The sequence below is a fragment of the Clavelina lepadiformis genome, chromosome 4 (assembly GCF_947623445.1).
Source record: "Clavelina lepadiformis chromosome 4, kaClaLepa1.1, whole genome shotgun sequence".
In the NCBI taxonomy this organism is placed as follows: domain Eukaryota; kingdom Metazoa; phylum Chordata; class Ascidiacea; order Aplousobranchia; family Clavelinidae; genus Clavelina; species Clavelina lepadiformis.
The window spans coordinates 18,943,357-18,965,076 of NC_135243.1; the positions used below are offsets into that span (position 1 = coordinate 18,943,357).

At 33.9% G+C, this 21,720-nt stretch overlaps 2 protein-coding genes across 3 annotated transcripts; both read left to right on the top strand.

Moving 5' to 3' along the window:
• The first annotated feature begins 71 nt into the window (after positions 1-71).
• LOC143452759 (interferon regulatory factor 4-like) lies at positions 72-6,095 on the top strand. Of its 2 annotated transcripts, none has more exons than XM_076953847.1 (6): positions 72-448; positions 1,945-2,125; positions 2,244-2,368; positions 2,743-2,932; positions 3,177-3,257; positions 3,512-6,095. In XM_076953847.1, the coding sequence occupies exons 1-6, from the start codon at positions 266-268 to the stop codon at positions 4,321-4,323; spliced, it is 1,572 nt and encodes a 523-aa protein (XP_076809962.1). In that variant the 5' UTR covers positions 72-265; the 3' UTR covers positions 4,324-6,095. The 2 variants fall into 2 exon arrangements, with proteins under 2 accessions (XP_076809962.1, XP_076809961.1); XM_076953846.1 differs by having other exon boundaries at positions 77-448; positions 2,743-2,944.
• Positions 6,096-13,257: 7,162 nt separating this feature from the next.
• LOC143452088 (uncharacterized) lies at positions 13,258-20,418 on the top strand. The gene is made up of 8 exons (XM_076952925.1): positions 13,258-13,548; positions 14,293-14,473; positions 15,693-15,838; positions 16,872-16,989; positions 17,893-18,026; positions 18,732-18,885; positions 19,148-19,231; positions 19,511-20,418. The coding sequence occupies exons 1-8, from the start codon at positions 13,390-13,392 to the stop codon at positions 20,257-20,259; spliced, it is 1,725 nt and encodes a 574-aa protein (XP_076809040.1). The 5' UTR covers positions 13,258-13,389; the 3' UTR covers positions 20,260-20,418.
• The last annotated feature ends 1,302 nt before the right edge of the window (positions 20,419-21,720 follow it).

Genomic DNA, 21,720 nt, shown 5'->3' on the forward strand with positions numbered 1-21,720 from the left:
GAAGCCTTTGAAGTTTGATCAGTTATGTTAGTTATAATTACGGGTCCATGGCGTTGAGTATGCTACTAACGGAAAATCCCAGTCTGCATGTTTAGTTCCCTGGTAGAAGCTTCCATTATGAGTGGCCTACTATTCATTTTATTCTGATGTTTTTAGTTTAGTCTGCTTTTGTATGCTTATTCTTAGAGACGTAACACAGCTAAAGTCCTAACTATTTGTCAACTTTACTTTGTTCTGAAGAAAAATTTAAGCTAGATAAGAGACAATGGAAAGCCAAAATATTGTCAGCGATGAACAAGGCATGACCATCAGACCATGGCTTGTTAAACATACAAATGAAAACGATTATGGTTTGGCCTGGTTTGATGACAAGAAAACATTTATCAAAATTCCTTGGCCGACATCAGTACATCATCCAGATTCAGTAAAAGATTTAAAAATTTGTGTGGTGAGTGCTAATGTATTAAAGAGTTACTAAGCAAGTGATATTTTATGTGTATTGTGTATAATAATAGTATGGTAAGGTACCAGTATTAATGTATAACGAAAATAGTTTGCCAAATTTTTGACATTTTAAATTTATTAGTTACCTATGTTGTTTGAACCTATGGAACGTAAATGCTGATAATTTGATTAAACTGTGAATTACATGAACGATTTTAAAAGTACCGTAAGCACATAGACCTTTACCCTTTTCCATCTTCAAATCTAGTTTTGTTGTTTGCATAAATGTATGATGGGTTTAATATCATGCATCAACATACATTATAAAAAGCTCCAAAATCATTTAATATGTTACAACAATTTACTTAATTCAGCATTATTACCTGCATTATTATTACTACTAGCTATTATTATTTTTAAAATAATATTTTTATTACTATTTTACTACATAATTATTATTACTACTATTATCTGCATTATTAAAACCTTACTGGTATAGAATAAAAACAACTTAAGTAAATATAATTGGATCTGTATAAATACCAAGAAATTATCATTCAGCGACTCTCAAACCAACCCCAAGCTAGCTTTTCTTATCAGTGAAATCAGTATTTGTTATACTTTTATTTATGGAAATAAAGTAGAATCCACTTAAGGAGCTGTCAAACACCAGAAAATGCCATAAAAGTCTTGTTTGTGTTATTATGCAGTAAATTTACTAAAAATGTAATTACTCAAAAAAGTTCGCATGGAATTTCTAAAATTTTGCACATAGTTTTGGTATGCATTGGACTAACCTTCCATAAAATTCAAAACATTTTTCAGACTTTTGTAACAGAGGCACAAAATCAACAGCAGAATTGTTGGCCTAAAACCCAATTTTAGCTATTCTCATGGCAATTTTTAGCCTAAGTCTGCATGTGAACTAGAACATTCAAGCACGCCAACTGCTAGGGTAATACCCAGGCTAAAAACAAAGACAAACTATACCGCCCTCTGATTGGTCTAGTCAAGTATTTAAATGCTTTCGTTAGAGTCCAACAGAATCATAGAGATCTTAGTTTTACCCTGTCTGATTCCTTCTTAATATGACCACATGCTTTATATGATCATTTTGGTGTGGTCCCAAATTTTACCATAAAAAGTCTGTTTACTATGAACAGTCTTCGAAAATTTTTTACCACTTCTTAAAGTTAAAAAAAGTTTCGTTGCAGTTTTGATTATTTTGACCATTCGGATATTATAAACAAAATAGTCTGGTCCCAAGGTGGCAATAATAAGTGGAGTCTAAAGTGCTGTTTTACTTAACTTCCTAATTTTACACTAGATTACATACACATTTATGTATATTGTATTTATGATAATAGAATAAATATATATATATATATATGTGTGTATTATATATATTACACTTTACGTTATAATTTTTTTAGTTTGTAGACCTTTGTTCAAACTGTACACATGATGTCATATTTATATCTATGATATGATATGTTACAGGCCTGGTCAAAACACAGAGGAAAGTACAGTGAACCCCCAGCATATTCCAAAATTAAAGCAAGATTTCGTTGTGCTTTAGACAAGTCAAAACATTTTGATTACAGACAAGACTTAAGTGAAACAGATCGCCAGTTTGGTAGTTTTAGGGTGTATGAGCTTAAAAGCGGATCTAAAAGCAAAGGTATATATACAAGTGTGGAAATGTTCAGCAGTTGCATTAAAAACACCGATATCGTTCATAAATTTATAATGATAGCATGCTCTTGTCACATTACTTTTTCAATGTTTGTTGTGTTTAGATGTTAAACCAAAGAAGCAGAAACGGCCTCATCCACATATAGATGATCATCCATCTCTGAACAATTCAATTGAAGCACCTCAATGCAAGGATAATTTGGGACCATTTGGAAACTGTCTAATTCCAGTAAGTGAGGTCCACATATTAAGTTTTGCGCAAAGATTTACGGTAATTATTTTCAGATGTTATTATTTACATATAATTTATCATTGGTGAATAACGTTTTTTTATAAAGAGTATACGCAGTACAATGAACAGTGTATGTACCTGCTTTAGTTGGATAAGTATGTTGTGGAGTTACTTGAAAGTAGGCTTAATACTGTAATTCTAAACCCAAGCGCTATTGATTATGTCACAACAATGTTAGGATGTACATAATGGTTCTAATAAACTAAAACACTTGACTTCTATATTTTCATACATTTTCTGTTACAGTTGTTTGTGTAATGTTTTAAACATATAACTAAAATTGTTCTTAATTCCACTAAATTGGTTTCTAGATGACTTCTAACCCAGCTGATCCACTTGCATTAACCCAAGGATTTATGCAAAACATAGAACAACCAGTTGATGATTTGTACCATAGCAGTTTATATCTACCAACTCCGCTAGAAGCAAATTATTTGCCGGTTGAAGCTCTGGCAAAATCTCAGCAAAATTTTGAAATTAATGAAATGGATGCTGAACCTAGTAACCAATTTGGTAGAAAAGTTTTATTACACATAAGATTTAAATTAAAGTTGTTTTGACAGGTTTAGTTATAAACTTTACTTTATTTACTATTTACTTTAAGCATTTACCAATATTTGAGACAACTCAAGATTTGGCAATGAAATAAGAAAAATATAAAAAAGTATTATGTTTGGAGAAAGTAGCATTTCGCCTGTCTACTATAATCCAACATGCTGTTTAGAAAATCTATTTTAAATTTCAGGTACAAGCAATGGAACTATAGGTTTTACTCCAGTTACACCACAGCATGAAAAGATTTTGAATCAGAAATTTGATTTTGTTGGTAAGAAAATTTTAGTTTTTTAGGACATAAACTTATTTAAAGCTTTTTGCTATTCCAAGTAGTTAGACCGACAAACAACTTGTGAGTTACGGTGTTAACTTTCAGACAAGACTGTGAAGTATGACAATGAGCTCAATATACATACACCATGAATCGTTTTTTTAAATACATTTAATACTGAGGTTAACGTGAACAAGTTATTATAGTTATTAGTAAATGTATGCTTTTGAAATGGTTTGTTTTCTTTTGCTCAGCAAAGAATCCTGAAAAACTTGCCCAATACAAGATGTGTGTCTACTACAGACAAGTTGGAGAATACAATGTGCCCATCATAGAGCAGATAAAGGAAAACTTGCTGCTGGACCTTTCTCATTCAGGTGCCCGGTTGTTATATGGAGACTTCAACACAACCTCTGGTTTTCAGGCTGCTGATGAGGCCCCAGAACAATCTTATCCGCTACCAAAAGCAAATACCATAAACCCTGAAATAGCTGTGGAAAGTACGCTGGTTGGCAAAGTGCTGAAAAATTTTGATGGTGGCATTTCCTTTTGTATGGATGAAAAACACAATCTTAAGGTAACAAGGCACTGTCAGAGTCAAGTGTTTTACTTTGAAAATCCTTCCATTAATAGCAACAGCATCAAAATGAATCAGGGTGAACCAATCATACTGTTTTCTTTGGAGAATTACATCAATGAATTAATTCGATTTAGTCGTGAACTGGGTGCACCCAAACCGGAAAAAATCATACCAATTGTTATTGGCAGCAAGCCTAAAACCTTGACTTCAAACGCTTTGGTTCGAGTAACATTTGAACATGTTCTCGCCTCTGACTTAGAAAAAAGGTTTGGAATAAGTGACAGCCTTCCACAACTTGCTGTTAGTAATCCACCCTCTAATGCATCTAATCGAGCGGCTGGTTTTTTAAAAATGCTAGAGGTAAATGACAGTTTGCCAGAATTTACGTTTACGCGCCAATCCCCTAATGCATCTCACCAATTAGACGAGTTGAACTCATTCCTAGAAAGTCTATATGAGTATGCAAACATAGATACAGCAACATAAAACACGGAAAATATATAAATGCTAATTCTCTACAATTGAAATAGAAATGATTGATAAAATCTACATGTCACCTGCTTTGATGTGTTGATGATTTTGTATTTTATTTGAATGTTGAATATTTCGCGTCCTTATCAACCGCTTTAAAGTTAAAAAACTTTTATTGAGTATTTTTGAAAATATGCCAGTGTTAAGTTAACTGAATTCAAAGAGATGTAGAGACTTGGGTGGTAGTCTGCTGCAGTACAACCGTACACACGTTTTGTATGGCTGTGTTTTTAGTACCGATGTTTTTAGAGCAAACGTGAAACTGGTTCATATAGAAATCTTTTCTGAATCTTACTGGGACTAATCATGTTATTGCAATTTTGCTCCAACATAGTAAACTTGATTTTGTGCTGCAAAAATGCATTATGTATTTGTGTTACACATTGTTTTTAATCATGGAAGGTTTGCTTATGGACTGACTATCTTTAGTTATTACTAGGGCCATTTTTATTTTGACCTAAAAAAAATTTTTTTTGACTTTATTTTTATCAAATTTTGACTTTATTTTGACCTAACGAAATTGCTTATTTGTAGAGGCCACAGTTCTTCCTCCAGTTACCCAAACATAATGTTTTGTCGATTTCAGACCCAAACGTAATATTTTGTCGAAAAGTCAAGGTGTTTTATGGATTATAAAAAGTGCGTCGTGTTTTTTGGCGATAGATTTAGGTAGCTTGTGTTATTTTGTCCTTGTGAAAAGGGCACTTTGCCTCGATTTTCTCCGCATGGTAAATTCTAATAAACAGCAAATTAAACAGGGAATGCTTGTTGTTGCTCCAATCCAGCTTGATGGCGTTTACTTTTCCTGTGGCTTTCAACAAAATACTTTTTATCGCACTTCACTATAACCTCGCAAAAATTGCACCTTAAATCACCCCCGGGAGTTGCATTAAATTCATCAGAAAAATCTCGACAAATCTGTCTAACTTTTGCTGAAGACGATTTAGCTTGCTTAGGCATTTTTGTATTACAGAATGTCAGTAGGCTATTCCTAAAATCCAAACTGTTGATCTTCGAAAATACCACGTTTATGAAGAGGAAGTGTTTTATAAGAATTATTTAAATACGTAACAATGAATAAACAATGGACAATTTGCGATAAAAGTTACTGCTGATCCAAGTGGGCATTGTGACTTATTTCCTGCTTTTATGTGTTAATATGGTTTAATTGTGTCGCAGTTCCTGATTTACAATGCTTCCACGAGGATTTTTACAAGAATTACTCTCAAGAAACACAAAAACTTTGTAAAAAGCCATATTTTGACAAATTTTGAGTTTATTGAAAATTTTGACTTTATTGTAAATTTTGACTTTATTTTGACCTATAAACTTCTTAGAAACAATCCCCTAGGTGCTGAAAACAACTTTTTTCTTTGATTCGTGGTCAGACGAGGTCCTTAAAAATTTTTGACTTTATTGACTTTTGCGGGCCTTAGTTATTACATATACAGTATACCCAAAAATAATAAAAATAATGTTTAAACAAACGCGCTTCCCCCAACGCATTTTGTGGATCCGCTTCTGACCTGTACGGCCGGTAAACTAATTGCCAAGCACTCGTACTATACCAGCAGTGCCTTTCTATGTTTTGTTGCAATATATCGGATATTATAGCCTACCCTATTATGGTAAAACTGCATGTATGTGTTGTATATATTATTATTATATGTATGTATGTGTGTTTTGTACATTAAGCACTATGACAATACAGTGTTGATTTTACTCGCTTTTGTCTGTTGTAAAGTGCCACATCGAAGTTACGGCAAAGTAAAGTTATCTAGAACCACAACGACCTTTAGTCTAATTGATTTTCAACTTTTTTTACGAAGTCGATTTTAATCCTCATTAATATACAGTGGCGCCTTCATATTTATTCCTGTGCTTTAGAGACAATTTGCTTTCAACACGAGGCCTATCTAGCATTGCAAAATGGATTGTTATAACCTTTGTATCGTCGGACTGAGGAATAGAGACGCAGACATAGACGCTCACAGTGGGTTTTAACATTCTCATTTGTGACAAGCTTCCGGAGTGAAATGTTGCGATTTACAAACTCAATGCAGAACGGTAAAAGAGTCCCTATGACAAAGAACATATTTAAAAACAGAAGTTTTAATTGACAATTGCAACAGTTATCAATGCATGATACTTGATGATATCCATTTGTTACGGGTTAAAACAGTGTGGTATTAGCTGTTAGCGTAACGTGCCAAAGAGTGAGTTTGGCTGTCCAGCGAACTCGATTACTACACCCAACCGTAAGACCAGGGATTCACCATTAGTGGGTCATTTCCACTGTGCAACTGTTGGGCCCTGGAGCATTTTGAGGTGAGCCACAGAGCTTTCATCAAATCTCAGTCTGTTCCTTTATTTCAGAATTTTTGTCTTATTTTAGTATAAGGTTGACAAACATCATATATTTTATATACAGCAGCTCACGGGCAAGTTCTGTTGCATTAAAATCGTGAGAAATTTACATTTATTTTTAACACAAGTTGCAGTAAAAAGTTGCATTTATACACAGGCATTTTTAACGAGAGTGATTTGCTTAAGCGATCTAGGCCTATTTACATATAATGCTAAATGTTTCCAAACATTTTCTGGGGAGAAATGGCGATCTTTTGCCAACAATTTGCGTAGCATGCTAAAACTTTGTTCCACAGTGCATGAATGTGCTTGGAAATTTAACAATTTGGCATACAGTTCTGGACTGATGTTTGGCCGGGTCATTTCTACAATTGCTTTTAGGTCACTATTAAGCTCGAATCGTTGATCCAAATACAATTTTGCACAATACTTTATAAAAGTTGTAAAAAAGAAATAAGTTGCAATATAAAATTCCTGAAAACAGCCTAAACATCGTACTACATAAAAATCTGAGTACTTAGAAAGCTGTAATAAAAGTTGCAAACGTTGCAAGAAAACTTGCCCTAGTTATAACAGATATTGGCTTAGGCATAAAATGTCACATATTCTAGAATACTTAAAGAAAATGTTTAGGTTGGCTCCATGTCAACGCCGCGGAATTGGCTATAATTTCGTTGCTTTGCTGTCTTTAGATTTCTTAGTAAATTTCCCGTTATTTGCTTTACTTTATATCCATTCACCGTTTGTCAGTTCACTCAGTCGTTCATTTGTTTCTTAAGCTACAAGTTCAATACAGTTTATTTTCTTACGTATTGGTCAATCGATCCCTGCGAAAGTGCTACCGAGAAAGATATGCCACCTCGTAAGGAGTCAAGGTGGGTTATGCTCGCGCTCTTGGTTTTGACGATTATGAAAAAAGCTCTGTCGGCTTTCATGATAGAAGGCTGTTCGTCGGTAGAGCGTCCGGAGCATCGTCAGTCGGTAGAGACGGTGGGGTTTATTGGTTTATACTTTATACAGTATACCATAAATATTTAATATATTGCAATCTGACTCTTAAGGTCAATCAGAAGGTTGCGAATTCTGTCTAGAAATTCCTAAACTTCCGTTGAATAGTTTATATAATTTTAAACACTGACGATCTGATTAAGACGATCGATCATATCGCTTTTAATACTCTTCATTATTACTTCAAACAAACACTAAAAATTACAGAAATATTATTATTTATATAAAAAAAATTTTAAGAACTCATTAGCAATCAAAGCGCATCACTCGAGATCTACATTTCACGATGACTTAAGGAAATTCTTCACAGAGTTATTACGATCTATTTCTTCTCATTCATTTAACTTTTAAAACTCTGTACTGGATACTGAAGAACTCAATATTAAATACTAGTATTAATACTAATATACTAATACTAAACTAATAAATTCATAAGCATGCAACGATACATTTATGCGCTGAAGGAGATGATAAAGAAACAGAATTCCAAATTGAGGCGCAATGCATTTATCAATAACAGGAAATGATTTGGACTTTTAGACTTGAAGTTTTACAGGTCAAGTGATAATTCCAATTAGAGAATGTTTAATGAAGGGAAATAAATGTAAATCAACATTGTCTATTTTTAGAAAAACAATGCTGTTAATTCGAGGTCAATCGTGCTGATAAACATGTTTACCAATTAAGTTTTCAATCACATAGGGGTTTTTTCGAATTCGGCAATTCATAATGCAATGTAAATAACATGTTTACAAAATGGGATGACAAGTATGGGTTATCTTAGTACAATAAGTTCAAAAAAGCAAGGTAGATAGCATGTTTACGGAAAAGATTGTCAATCAACTATTCTTCGATAAGCTAACAATTAAACCGTGAACTGAAAATGAACGTATGGCAAGCATGACGTTAGGTAGTAGCGCGTAAATAGCAGAAATATAATTATAACGACACAACTTGGAAGGCGATGGAAACAGCGGCTTCCAACGGGAACAAAAATGAGTCAATTGGCGCAAGAAAGGATGCAAATATAGGTTGCACAGTTTAGCAAATTAGTCTCCAGGCAATCTGCTTTTATAAAAGAGAAGCAAAATTCTATGGATTTTATGCAGTTCTAGGCCTTGTACATCCAAAATTTACTCATTGAACATGCCCACGTACCCTTCCTACTTCCTCAGATAGTCTACAACAGAGGTCGGGAACCTATGGCTCGCGAGCCAGATATGGCTCTTTTGATGACGGCATCTGGCTCGCAGATAAATCTAAGCTGGCATTTCTTAGCACAATTGTTACGAATAAAACTTTTCTGTTATTTGTAGTTTTGTAATTTCTGTACCATGCAGCACCAGAAATCGCATTAACAGTAATTAGCATGTTATTAAAGAGTAAATTCAGACATTTACCGTTGTCTAAAATAGTTGGTTTTGCTTAAAAATGCACACGTTAGTTGCATTAAGTGTTGAAAAATATTATATGGCTCTAACGGAAATAAAATTAACAATATGTGGCTTTCATGGCTCTCTTACCCAAAAAGGTTCCCGACCCCTGGTCTACAACTACCCTCGGACGTTCCATAAATTGTAACATAGTCTTTGCACAGCGAGCATTAATGGGGGCTCTTTTCTGAACAGACGTATTCCATTAATTCTGAATTATATGCGACTTTTCAAAGAATGTCATGTAATAATAATTCTTTGAAATGATGTTGGCCATCTTTTGTTTTCGCAGACACAGACCTTAGGTTAGAAAGTAAAGGTTCGTAAATTTACTAGCGAGGCATTTTGTTAAAACTATCAATTCCATAATCCCATTTACTCAGAACATTGAGAAGTGGAACAGGAAAGATTTTACAGAACAAAAATGAACCACGACTATAAGAAGGTTGAAAACTCCTGCATTAGAACACGGACGTCTTCTTTTTTGCACGACCAACGAGAGCACAGTTAAGGTTGTGATGACATTAATACACGGAACATATACGATATAAAATTCTCGTCTTCGAGTATCGAGTCAGCGAAGCATAACATAACGTATCAATGATTTCCTGCTTATCGTTTTAATTCGTAGCATTAAATATCATGCCTATATTGCGTGAGTTATTTTTTCATTCGTGTACTAAGAAAATAGCAGCGTCATGGTTGCAGCAGCAGCTTAATGCTGTTGCTGTGCTAATTATTTGTGAAAATGTGTTTGTTCAAAGACGCTTCAAAATAATCAGCTTATAGCCTACAGTTGTCATTCCTGTGTAACAATTGTGAATTCAATTTAAAGAAGTTCAGTGTCAAGTTAGACAACTTTGTTGTCATCTTCACAAGACAATAATTCGTTAAGGTGAACAATTAAGTCCAAGGTTGAGAAAAGCAGACAACGACCTTATGATACTCATACATCATCACCCGCAATAAACAATTCAACAAGCAAACATTGTAGTGAAGTGAATTAAACTGTCAAGTTCAGCTACTATATACAACCCATTTCATTAAAAGGTGTTTTACAAGCTTTGCGTAACTTGCATTATTTTTATATGTGAAAGGAAAGGCTTAGTTATTTAGTACCACGCCCATAGACACCTTAAATAGAAGGACTGGTAACTTCTATGCTCGGTATCTGGAACTTGGGTCCCAAGTTGGAACTTGGGTCCCATCATAATTTGTGTCAAATACATGGTAAAACCTTCATTCTGGTGTCTCTTGGGGGGTTTTGAAGGGTGAGGAATTACTTTTTCATACTTTTAACCTTCTACAAGGTCATCTGAAGGTCATCTAAAGGTCAAATCACGAAAAAATAGTCCAAAATCACTCAAAATATTGCATATTTTCCCACTTAAACAACTGAAACACACAGTATGTTCCCCTGTGACTGAATTAAAATGTATTCATGGACAGTTTAGCCTGAATATTTCAACACGAACAATGAAATTTGTGAAACAACAATGAAAAACAACAACAAACAACAATGAAATTTGTGAAACAACTATGAAAAACAACAACAAACAACAATGAAATTTGTAGAAATGAGTAATCAAAATACTTGTTGGCATACTAAAGATACTTGTTCAGTTTTTAGTAGAGAGTTTTTCTTTTCTTCTCAAACAGCCGAGTTGTCTTTCTTTGTCACTGTTGTCAAGCACAAATGCTTTCAAAAGAATGTTTGATAAAGTAAGACATGCTCCTTGAATTACAACCATTGGACTGTCGATACGACGCAAAGCATGGCTGAGATGAGCTCGGCAGCAATGCAAGTTGCACTTACCAAACAGTTTATAGGCTGAGTGTACAAAATGTACTGTTGAGAGTAGAGGTACAGTTAGTCCACCTCTATTTAAGTTTGTGAGAAACTCCGAATTAATCCGATGGTCGTCATCATTTTCAGTTTCGATACACAAGATATTAGCTGGATATTTGTGTTCCAAATATCCAGCTAGAAAAATACATTTATGCTTGACACTGTCATTAGATTGCACTAGGTCTTCAGTGTCAGCAATGGTGATGTCAAATTGATCATCATCAATGCAAATGTTAGAGGTGCAAGGCACATCATGAGACTCGCACGGAGTTGACTCATATTTTAAAAGTGCATGGAGATTTTTGGTTTTTGCAGCTGCCTTGATATCTACAATGTCAATATAGAAATTACCTCCACTGCATTGTCTGGCTTGACCAAAGAACTTTTCAAGGGCCTCATCAGCAAACACACCAGGTAGAACGTAGATGAAGTTGTGCTGAGTCAGTAGCAACTCTGCGGCTTCGATGTTGGCTCTTGTAGACACTACAAATGCTTCTGCAGTTTGATTAGTAAGCTTCTGCGTCCGACCTCGACCACCTGACCATGCACAAGAGGATATAATGTCACAAGTTTCATTAAGTTTCTTGAAACTAGTGCAGTTCTTGGTCCATGGTTGACGACACTCATCACGCATGTTAATACCAGAATATCGATCAATAAAGACTTTACCAGGGCCATGTAATTTACCATAAACTGCAACATTTGTATTGCAATTATCACCTACACAAGAAATTATACTACCACCAGCATTTTTTACCGCTACTAGAGCTTCCAATAGAATTTTCTTGAGTTGATCTGAATTAAGTTTTGCAACAGGGTAAATGCGTAGTATATATCTAGGGCCACCAAAATGGCAGACAACTTCAATCACCAAAGCATGTGTTGCAAGAACTTCGGTATCACCAGAACCATTTTGCGCATAACCAACAACACGACCACCTGAGTACCTAAGTGTTTCTGTGAGCTTTACTTCATCAAAAAGAATGTTGACGAGACACTGCTGAGGTTGAAGCTTTTGGAAAAGTTGCTCTAAGTTTTCATCATGGAAACTACAGGAGAGTAGTTTTTTCAACAGTTCCACTCTCGGTAAAACAATTGAACCGGACTTTCGTACCATTTTATATGCAGCTGGAGAAATGTTATGAAGTTCGGCAGCAAGAATATAAAGATTTTTGTTGATTGAACGATTGAACGCGTTGAAAATGAAGAAATTGAATAACAGAACGTCCTTTTGCATCAGTTTTAGAAATGTAAATGTCATCACTATCACAAAAAAAAAGATGATCCTTTGAGAAATGCTGCTTGATTTCATTACAAAAAGAAGAAAAGTCAGCTATCTTATCCAGGCCTTCAGTACGGAATCGTTCCTTTTCAGCTCTCGCCTCTGCTGAAGCAGTTCTAGGCCTAGTTCTGGGTGCTGAGGAGACCTGCTTTAAGCATGACTTTAAAACTCCAGGGAAAATGGACGGTGGTTGGCTTGGTCTTTTTCCACCTTTAACTGAAATCCATTTACAGTCAAAATGATTAGCACAAGCATAGATCTGCTTAAGCTGTAGCAAACTAGAACGTTCATTTGGCATGGCATCAATCCAGCGGTTTCGTTCTACTTCATCAGTTGGAAATGATACCACTTTAGAGTACGGTTCCTCCCTGTAATTGCCTCGACAACCATATACATTACATTTCTTAGGCATTGTGTGTTATTAACAGAGACCCCTGAAAAAACTTTGTTCCGATTATGAAATAGAAAAAAAGAAAAGTTGCTTTAAAAAATTACCCTACTCTATCGGCATTGCCATAGCCTATAATTGGTTTCATCGTCACATGTGCTTATTTATCAGCTATTGAAGCAGTTAGAAAGCTTTAAAGTCACATATGCTTGTCTGCATGCCTTATTTTAAATATTTATACAGTTCTTTTCCAAAATTCAAAAGATTCGCGGCACACCTGAGAATCTGTGACGGCGCACTAGTATCTGTGATTGGGACCCAAGTTCCGTAACCCGAGAGTGCGAGTTACTAGTCCTTCTATTTAAGGTGTCTATGACCACGCCTGAAAATGGACTACAAGAAGAGTAAAGTTTGAGATTGGCAAAATTAAAACAACATAAGATGTTTATAGATTGAAAGTTTGTAGGTTATTTACCACGGGAATAACCCAGCTTTGAGAGTCCCAAACATGAAAAGAGGAACTGATTTTCATTTTTTGACATTCTCACTTAGTCAGATTCTTGCTTTTTTACTAGTTCAAGTTTACCTTATTGCTTTATAAATTCCTTCATTTACAGAATTATTTATTAGATACAATGTTTTAGCTTCTCATTTACCAAGTATAGTGTGGTGGAAAGTACACCGATACAGCAATATGGATGAACAAGGTAAAAAGCTTAAACAATGGCTTGTTGATCACACCAATCAAAACCGTTTCCGATTGAGTTGGGATAATGAAGATAAAACAAGGATCAAGATACCATGGCCGAAAGTTGGTGATCCAAATTTTGAACAAAATTTAGAAGTTTGTGTGGTAAGACCAAGTAGAATAAAATTTCCTCATACTTTTGAATGATTAGCAGAGTGAAGTCTGAAAGTGAATGTATTTCAGTGTCTTTAGGTAGTGACCCAGGGTTGGAAGCCGTAAAGTGCAACGACCATAGCGGAAAGTGTGTATGATTGCAGAATTGCCCCATATCATAAGCATTACCTTGACATTGACATTGGCATTGGCATGGCATAAACTTTGGCATTACATTTGTTGGTGCATTTATTGGGTGCTCTAAAGGCAAACTTTCCATTACGGTTCAATGGTAAAATTTTAGGTCACAAGGAGCCAATTTTCTTGGACAAATTGCTAAAAACTGCTTGTAATATCATGTTCTTTAGACATCCTCAGAAAAAAGAGCACTTATTTGCTTGAAATTCATCAAGAAATCATTCATTGTAACAGAAACACCATAGCCATTCACTTCATTAATGGGCTGTTATAGGATAGAAATGTTGAACATTAATTTTTCGTTGTATAAGCTCATGTAAAAACTGTCATGATCCTGAAGTTTAAAACTGCTAATCTGGCAGGCCACATACAGTGTATAGAACTCTTTCAAGGGCTTAAAAACGATTCCAATTTTTTACAAAACTTAGGCCAAGTATTATGATGTGGCACTACTGCTTTTGCTACAGCACTGCATCAAAATTTTGTCTAGCCTAATCTCGTACAACACAATAACTCACTGGTATTCAAAATATTCAAAGTCTGCATTTGTGGTTACAGGCTTGGGCTAAGCATGGAGAAACATATACCGAACCAATGAGTACGGAAAAGTATAGTCAGATGAAAAAAAGGTTTGCAGATGTGTTGAGAAAATCAAGATATTTGGAGAAATTGGAAAAAATTAAGCGTCAGTCTGGTGACTTCGTAGTGTATGAGCTTTTATCAAGACCCAAAAGTAATGGTGAGACTTGTTCATCTGCTTTTATTTGCATTACGTTAAATTACGTGCTGTTATTTACTTTCTTGGTGCCAAGTGTCATATCTTATATTGCAGTGTTTCTTTAAGAATTTAGCATTCAAAAGTTTTCATATTTATTAAATTAGAAAGGTTAAATATTTAGCTCAACAGCAGCTTAACTCTAACCACTATATTCTATGTTGCAAATTATTTCAATTTGCATTTGAACTATGTGTTTAAAGGAAATTGAAATCATTTTCTACATACTTTCTAAAAATGGACAAAATATGTTGATTGCCTAAAAGTAGAAGAAATTACTTTATCTTTTTTTTGTTATTGGCGAGTTTTTATTATTGGCAAAATCGTTTTCAAAAAAATTTACCGGGAATGGATGTGACGTTACTGGTGTTGTTGGTGTTCAAGCATGGTTCAATCAATCATGTCAGATCAATGGAAAGTTGCTGTTTCATGACTTGTTTTGACAAATTTATTGTGCATGTTGAACATTTTTTATGTCATTGCAATAATGGATGACTGAACAATTATATGATGTGTTTTTAATGAAACAAGTATTATCTGAATATGCGTTGTGTGACGTTAGCTCCAAGCCTAGCCCTCAGAAAATATATAAAGTTTTATTAAGCCTATTTGGCTTTTTGCTTTTCAATAATTTTTATTTTTATTTTGATCTTAAGGCCATTTCAAAACGAGATAATGCGTGGATTAAAAATACATGGCATTTATTTTAAAAAAGAAACTTTAGCTTACAATTCAAAACACTTTCTCACTCAACTGTTGGGTCTAGTAGTGCCGAACAACCTGACATAACAAATTGACTGAAAGAGGTGAAGTAGGTGAAGTAGCTGAAGTAGCTGAAGTAGCTAATGTAAAACGTGGTACTGCACGTCTTTTCGTTCACAGTCCTGCAACTTGACAATCAAGTTAACCTAATTTTTGGTCATTTAGGCAATTTTTATCTTAAACAATGTTTTGTCACATTTGGTAAGATCTAAAAGTCTGCATTTATGAATATTACTGAAAAGCTGAAAAAGATAAAGAAATTTTGTTTACATTTTCGGAATCAACGAATTTTTACCCTTTTTTGGAAAATAGATTAACTTCATGAACGCCTTAAGTTCCCATTTCATTAATCAGAATTAACCTGCCTTTTAGTCATAATAAACCATATGTCAGTAAAACTAGGTGTTTTACTGTTTTCAAGATCCGGGAAAGATGAAAAACCAGAAACGCTCCCATCCACATTCCAGCGATCATCCGTCTTCAAATAATTCATTTAAAGCACCTTTAAGCAAAGTTCAGAACCCTACATTCCCTGAACATGAGGCATGTGGGGACACAAAAAAACAGGTGAATGTTTACTTCTGTATTTAGTTTACTTGTCCTGCATTGGATTTGAAATAAAGTGATCATTACTGGATATATCATACAACACAGATTAAAATTTACTAGGGATGTGCTGAACACGAGCTTCACCAATTTTCAGTGTTCTCACCAACTTGTGGGAGCGCTTCACTCCCAGATTTATATAAATGTTTGTTTTTTGTGCAAATAAAAAGAAAGTGCAATATGTTATTGTCAGAAATATTTTTTCAAAGAGAATTGAAGAATAATATATTGCCATGCGAAATTATGCTGGCTTTGTTTGATACTTATCTTTGGTAACAATTGGTTTTTCTCTTGCAGTAAAAAAGACAAAAAAAGAAAAGTCCCTAATGAAAAAAGTGTGAAAAAAAAACCTTAGAGTGTGCAGAAAGTCATGCATATCACGCTCAATCTTTTAATTTGTTTTACTAACCTATGAATTACATGTGCGAGTATATACTATATACCAGTTTATGTTCTTGAAAGATCAATCTTATATTTTATGCCAGTAAAATTGTAATTGTAAAATTGTTTTCACTTCATGCAGCCATTTAAATGTACATGGACCAGGGAGGTATACTCCAGTCTGGATTGTGGGCGTAGCTTACATAATGACGACAATGACATTTTGTTCAAATGTAAACTTCTTTGTTTGTTTTATTATGATGTCATACGTTCTAGCTCAGTTCAAGTACTCAATAACATTAAAGAAAAAAGCACAAGTTCATGTATTTCTTAATATTCCACGTCTCTAAAAAAGCAATTACAACTAAACAATAAATGAATTTTGCCTAAAGTATATTACCCAACAGGTTCGCTCTGTTTATGGAAACAATTAACAAACTTGGAATAGCACCAACATAATGATGTATTTGCAAATTGTATAAAATTGTGAGGCAGAGTAGTGTTGGAACATTTTTATGTTTGTGTATCTGTATTATCATCTTATTCAACAATTTAAAAATGTCAATGATTTTATTGTGTAAGAACCAATCTTAAATTTACACTGGCACTTTAGATGGAGCGTGCCAATCAAGACTGTGTTCAACCACCTTTTGCAACTCATAAAATCAATCAAAAAACTTTTGCCCAGCAGCTTCCGACTGGTGAACCACCAGAAATAGGTCAAAATCTTGGTAAGTTTTCCTATATCGGATTTAAGTTTCTGTTTATTTAGTTTATATTATTGCTGGAGTTTGTATTAGGGCCTTCAAACGGCTGGGAATTTCTGCAGCAATTAGCAGTGGTATAGTTGTAAAAATTATATTGTCGAAATGATATAGGGACATAAACTCAAGTTTTCATAAGAATTTGTACTAGTCTTAAACCTAAAAAAGTTCTTGCATCGGGACAAATTAAAGTTAAGAAAAATTGTCACTTGTTTCATGTACAATCGGTTGTTTGTTCTGCTGATTTTGATTTCCAAACTTGAGAAAATAAAAAACAAATAGAAGCTCCACTCAAAAGTTTTTAATATATCTGAGTGTAAATGTAGTTGCTTTGAAAAGTAAAATTATTTTTGCTACTTGTTTAATAGAGTATAATCAACTAACACTGATTTTCAAGTTTATCTGAATCGAATAAATGTCATAACACTCAAGTCAGATATGTGGCATTATGTCATTTTCTTCTGATTATATGATAGGTGAAACTCCTATATTACCATTGACCACTAGTCACTTTTAAAATAACTCATCATGTTATTATATAGATTTAATGTTTGTAATTGCAACTAAGCTTAGTGAAAAATTGGAGTTGGTACTTCATTATAATCTAATTCAATAGTGATTTCCGTTGAAAGTGAAATGAAGAAAATTGCTTCACAAATAGTTGCAGAATGTTAGCTGCGTAATCATGATAAAGTTTTCCAAAGTTATTTCATTGTGATAATAAGATTTTAACTTTAAACTTGATTTTGGACTATGATTTCTGTTCTGAGCCAGTTTTTATTTAAGTCTTACCAGTTAGAGTGATCAGTATTAAATAGTAATGTAAGTATTCGCTGTATACTTGAAGCGAAGTTCATTCATTGTTGCTAGGTGTTCAAAGTAGGAAGCAGAAACGGCCTCATCCATGTATAGATGATCATCCATCTCTGAACAATTCAATTGAAGCACCTCAATGCAAAATTGACAATTTTGAACCACTTAGGAATAGGAGAAGTGAATTTTTTGTAAGTATTGGCCACCTAATTGTATTTCTAGAGTTCATGCATTGCAGTATGGAGTTATGGAAAAATTCTTGTTAATGTTAATCTGCTATTACTTAATATATTACGGCCTATTTGTGCTGCACATTACATTTCTTATTGCCTTGGTTATTGAAAATCAAGCATATATCACTACAGGGTCCTAATTTAAGTCACAACTTGGAGCCAATTAATTGGTTAAATTATTATGTTTTACTACATGTAATTTTTACTATATTTTCATTCTGAACAACGGTGTTGTACACATTAAAAACATTTGAAGAAATTTATTCAGACATACAGTTTCTATCTGCCCAATGGTCTTATCTTTGATGTTAAATGAGAACCGCAACCTATAAGTTCATTTAGTTCACTTAGAACTAAGAAAAATAGCAGTATATAGATTTTAATTTAAGAAAAGATGACACTTACTCATCCTAGGATAGTTTTTCAGATAGCATAAAGAAATATTTTGTCAGTGATCCCAGTATTTAAGGAATTTTACAGTCTATCAGGTTTGGTTAATTCTAGTATACAGCGTAAGTAGAAACTAGCCAGCAATTTATGGCCATTTATAATTATTTTGGTGAAATAATAAAAAAGTTCTGCTGAAAATATTGCCATGTTAACTTTATTTCCCTCTATGTCTTCAGTTGGCCTATTTTGATTTAATTGCTATTTTATTTTTAGGCGACATCTCGACCAATTAACCCCCCCACATTGATAGAAAACTTGGATTTAGCCGATGACTTCAGTGGTTCACAGTCTTATCATCCAGCTCCGATTGAAGCAAACTTTCCCCAGTGTCACATTCTAGAACAACAGCAACAAGACCTCCTTTCTAGTTCAGTAAACTTTTATTAGAATTCAACAGTTTTGCTTCTTTAGAAAGTAAACCTAAGTGCGTTTGAATGCTTATTTGTCATTTTCACATTGCTGATTCCATTGGCAGCTAAAAACAATTACTGAAAACGTTTCAGCGGAACTTATTTGGAACAAGTTATCAATATATATACATAAACAGTGCAACATCTATTCATCAATCTTTTTTACCTTTTGAAATTCAACTTTGATCCAAAAATAAAATTTCTTAATTGAATTTAAAGGCACAAGAAATGGAACTGGACTTGACGTTCCTATGATGTCACCACAAGAGGAAAATCTTGTTAACTGGAAATTGGATTTTCTTGGTATAAAAACGAAATTTTTCATTTTACCAATTTCTCAAACATTTATAAAGCAATTTTTGTGGCACAAATTATGCAGCTTTAACTGTTTAAATTAAGATATTTTCAGGGAATAGTGATTAATATATCGTCCAGCATTTGAATTTAAATGTTTTTATTTTGTTATGAGTAAACACTATAACTCTGTAACGGTACAGCAAAGTTAAAACAGAATTTGACATTTTGTATGCGATTTGATTTTAGTATTAAATCATTCACTTGTAGAAAGATATTTTATTGCAGAAAAACACCCTGAAAAACTATCCCGTTACAAGATAAGCGTCCACTATAGGCAAATCAGCAGGGAAACCCTCGAACCAGTCATAGAGCAGAGCTTTGATAACTGGAAAGAACTTGACTTTTCTCATCCAGGACTCCGGCTGGTCTATGAAGATGCCAACATATCCTCCTGTTATCCATCTTTGAACACAACCAAAGAACAGAAGTATGTGTTACCTGCTGCAAAGACCGTAGATCATGAAGTTTCTCTATGCCGAACTATGGTGGGGGATGTATTGAAGAATTTTGATGGTGGCATCTCCCTAATCGTGGATGATAAACTCAATCTTTATGTAACAAGACACCCCCAAATTAGCACAGTTTTTTACTTTAAAAATCCTGTCAATAGTTGTAGCAGCAGCACTAAAGTTAATCAAGGAGAAACCGTTATTCTATTTTCTCTTGCTAATTACATCATTGAGTTGATTCAATGTAGATCAAAACAAAGTACTTCGAAACCAGTGAAAAGTATACCAATATTTATCGGTAATAAGCCTAAAACCTTAGACTCAAACGCCTTTGTTCGAATTACAGTAGAGCATGTGTTTGCATCCATGTTAGAAGAAAGATTTGGAAGAAGTGATAGTCTTCCAGAACTAGCACTTAGCAATCCATTGTCCATTGGATCACATAATTCATCTAGCTTAAGTTCATCACTTCTGGAGGACGTTGAAGAAATTCTTTCTAACATGTTGGTTAAACAGAACCTTTAATGATACACTTTATGGAGGTCTCTCCACTTGGTTTGTTTAATGTTTATAGCCTATAACATCTGCTTTTCCTATTTTTTGGTGCTAGTGATTTAGTATTCAGCTGTTTTGAGCAAACTAAATAGGTAGACAGATGCAAATAAACTTGTATATTTTTGTTTATCGTTTTTGGATTTTTTTCAAATTTTACGTAAATATTTTGCGATGTAAGCAACTTATTTCGAATTCGGCGAGTTCATAATGCAATGTAGATAATATGTTTATAAAATAGGATGGCAATTCATTAGGTTATCTTAGTACAATGAGTTCAAAAGTGCAAGGTGGATAACATGTTTTCGGAACAGGTTGTCAATCAACTATTTTTCCATTGGATAACAACTGTGTCGTGAACCGAGAATGAACTTATGGCAGGTATGACATCATGCAATAATAGAGCGGTAGATAGCAGATACATAATTATAACATCACAACTTGGAAGACAATGGAAATCGCGTCTTCCACCCCCTTAAAAAAATCGCCCCCCAACTTCATAAGTTATCACAATTAACCCTTAAAAGACAATATCGCCCCTGTTGAATAACCCTGGTTTTAACTTTAAAGAAAAGAATTTTAAAATAGCGCAAATCACCTATTTTAATTCATTTCTATTTCAGCCTAAGCCTAAAGATCTTAAGTCACTGATTCTTGTGTTTCCTTGTCTGCGATGGTTGTTAGGAATACGTGACCGCCTCCATGAAAGCACTTTTACCGTGTTACGACATGTTTAATTATGGTTTCCTCTATTTCTTTTGAAATTATTTAGCCTACTGCTTGTATATTAAAATTTTAACGTTGTGGACTACAATTATTCTACAGATTTCTTTTCTAGCCTTAGCGCTTTGGACAACTAACTCTTACGATTTTTTTCATAACAAACATTAACAAATAAACATATTTTCAGAAACCAACAGTGTTTTCAGCAAAATTTGGATACAGATCAAAACATATGTAGACTTGAGTTATTAACTAGAAATGTACTTTACGTTTCAAAAAGTTCCAAAGCTTTTCCGACTGCTGTCGGTTCCTATATTTTTTTGTGTTTAGCTCTTATTTCACAAATCATTTGATGTGTGTTTCTTATTATGCCGCCATTGTCACACCCATATTAACAACATAACGATCATACAGTAAGATACAATGTATATTGCAAAAGTAGAGTACCACTAGTAGGTGGTTCGAATACTAGCTGATAATAACCAAATAAACATATGTACAGAAGTTGACTAATTGACAAATATAATATATTTGATTACATCATCAAGTTCATGTAAAAGGACATTATACAAGTTTTATACCACCAATTTTTAAGGAGATAAAAATGTGCAGTAATAGTTGTTAGCCTATAGTATACTTTTAATTTTAATCACGCAACAAATCGTGATCATATGTATCATTTTAAAAATGAAATATGAACTAACATTCCAA

Coding starts and splice junctions, on each gene's coding strand:
- LOC143452759 (XM_076953846.1), top strand. CDS start 266: ATGGAAAGCCAAAATATTGTCAGCGATGAACAAGGCATGACCATCAGA. Junction 449..1,944: donor AAGATTTAAAAATTTGTGTG/GTGAGTGCTAAT, acceptor GATATGTTACAG/GCCTGGTCAAAACACAGAGG. Junction 2,945..3,176: donor TGAACCTAGTAACCAATTTG/GTAGAAAAGTTT, acceptor TTTAAATTTCAG/GTACAAGCAATGGAACTATA.
- LOC143452088 (XM_076952925.1), top strand. CDS start 13,390: ATGGATGAACAAGGTAAAAAGCTTAAACAATGGCTTGTTGATCACACC. Junction 14,474..15,692: donor ATCAAGACCCAAAAGTAATG/GTGAGACTTGTT, acceptor ACTGTTTTCAAG/ATCCGGGAAAGATGAAAAAC. Junction 16,990..17,892: donor AGAAATAGGTCAAAATCTTG/GTAAGTTTTCCT, acceptor CATTGTTGCTAG/GTGTTCAAAGTAGGAAGCAG.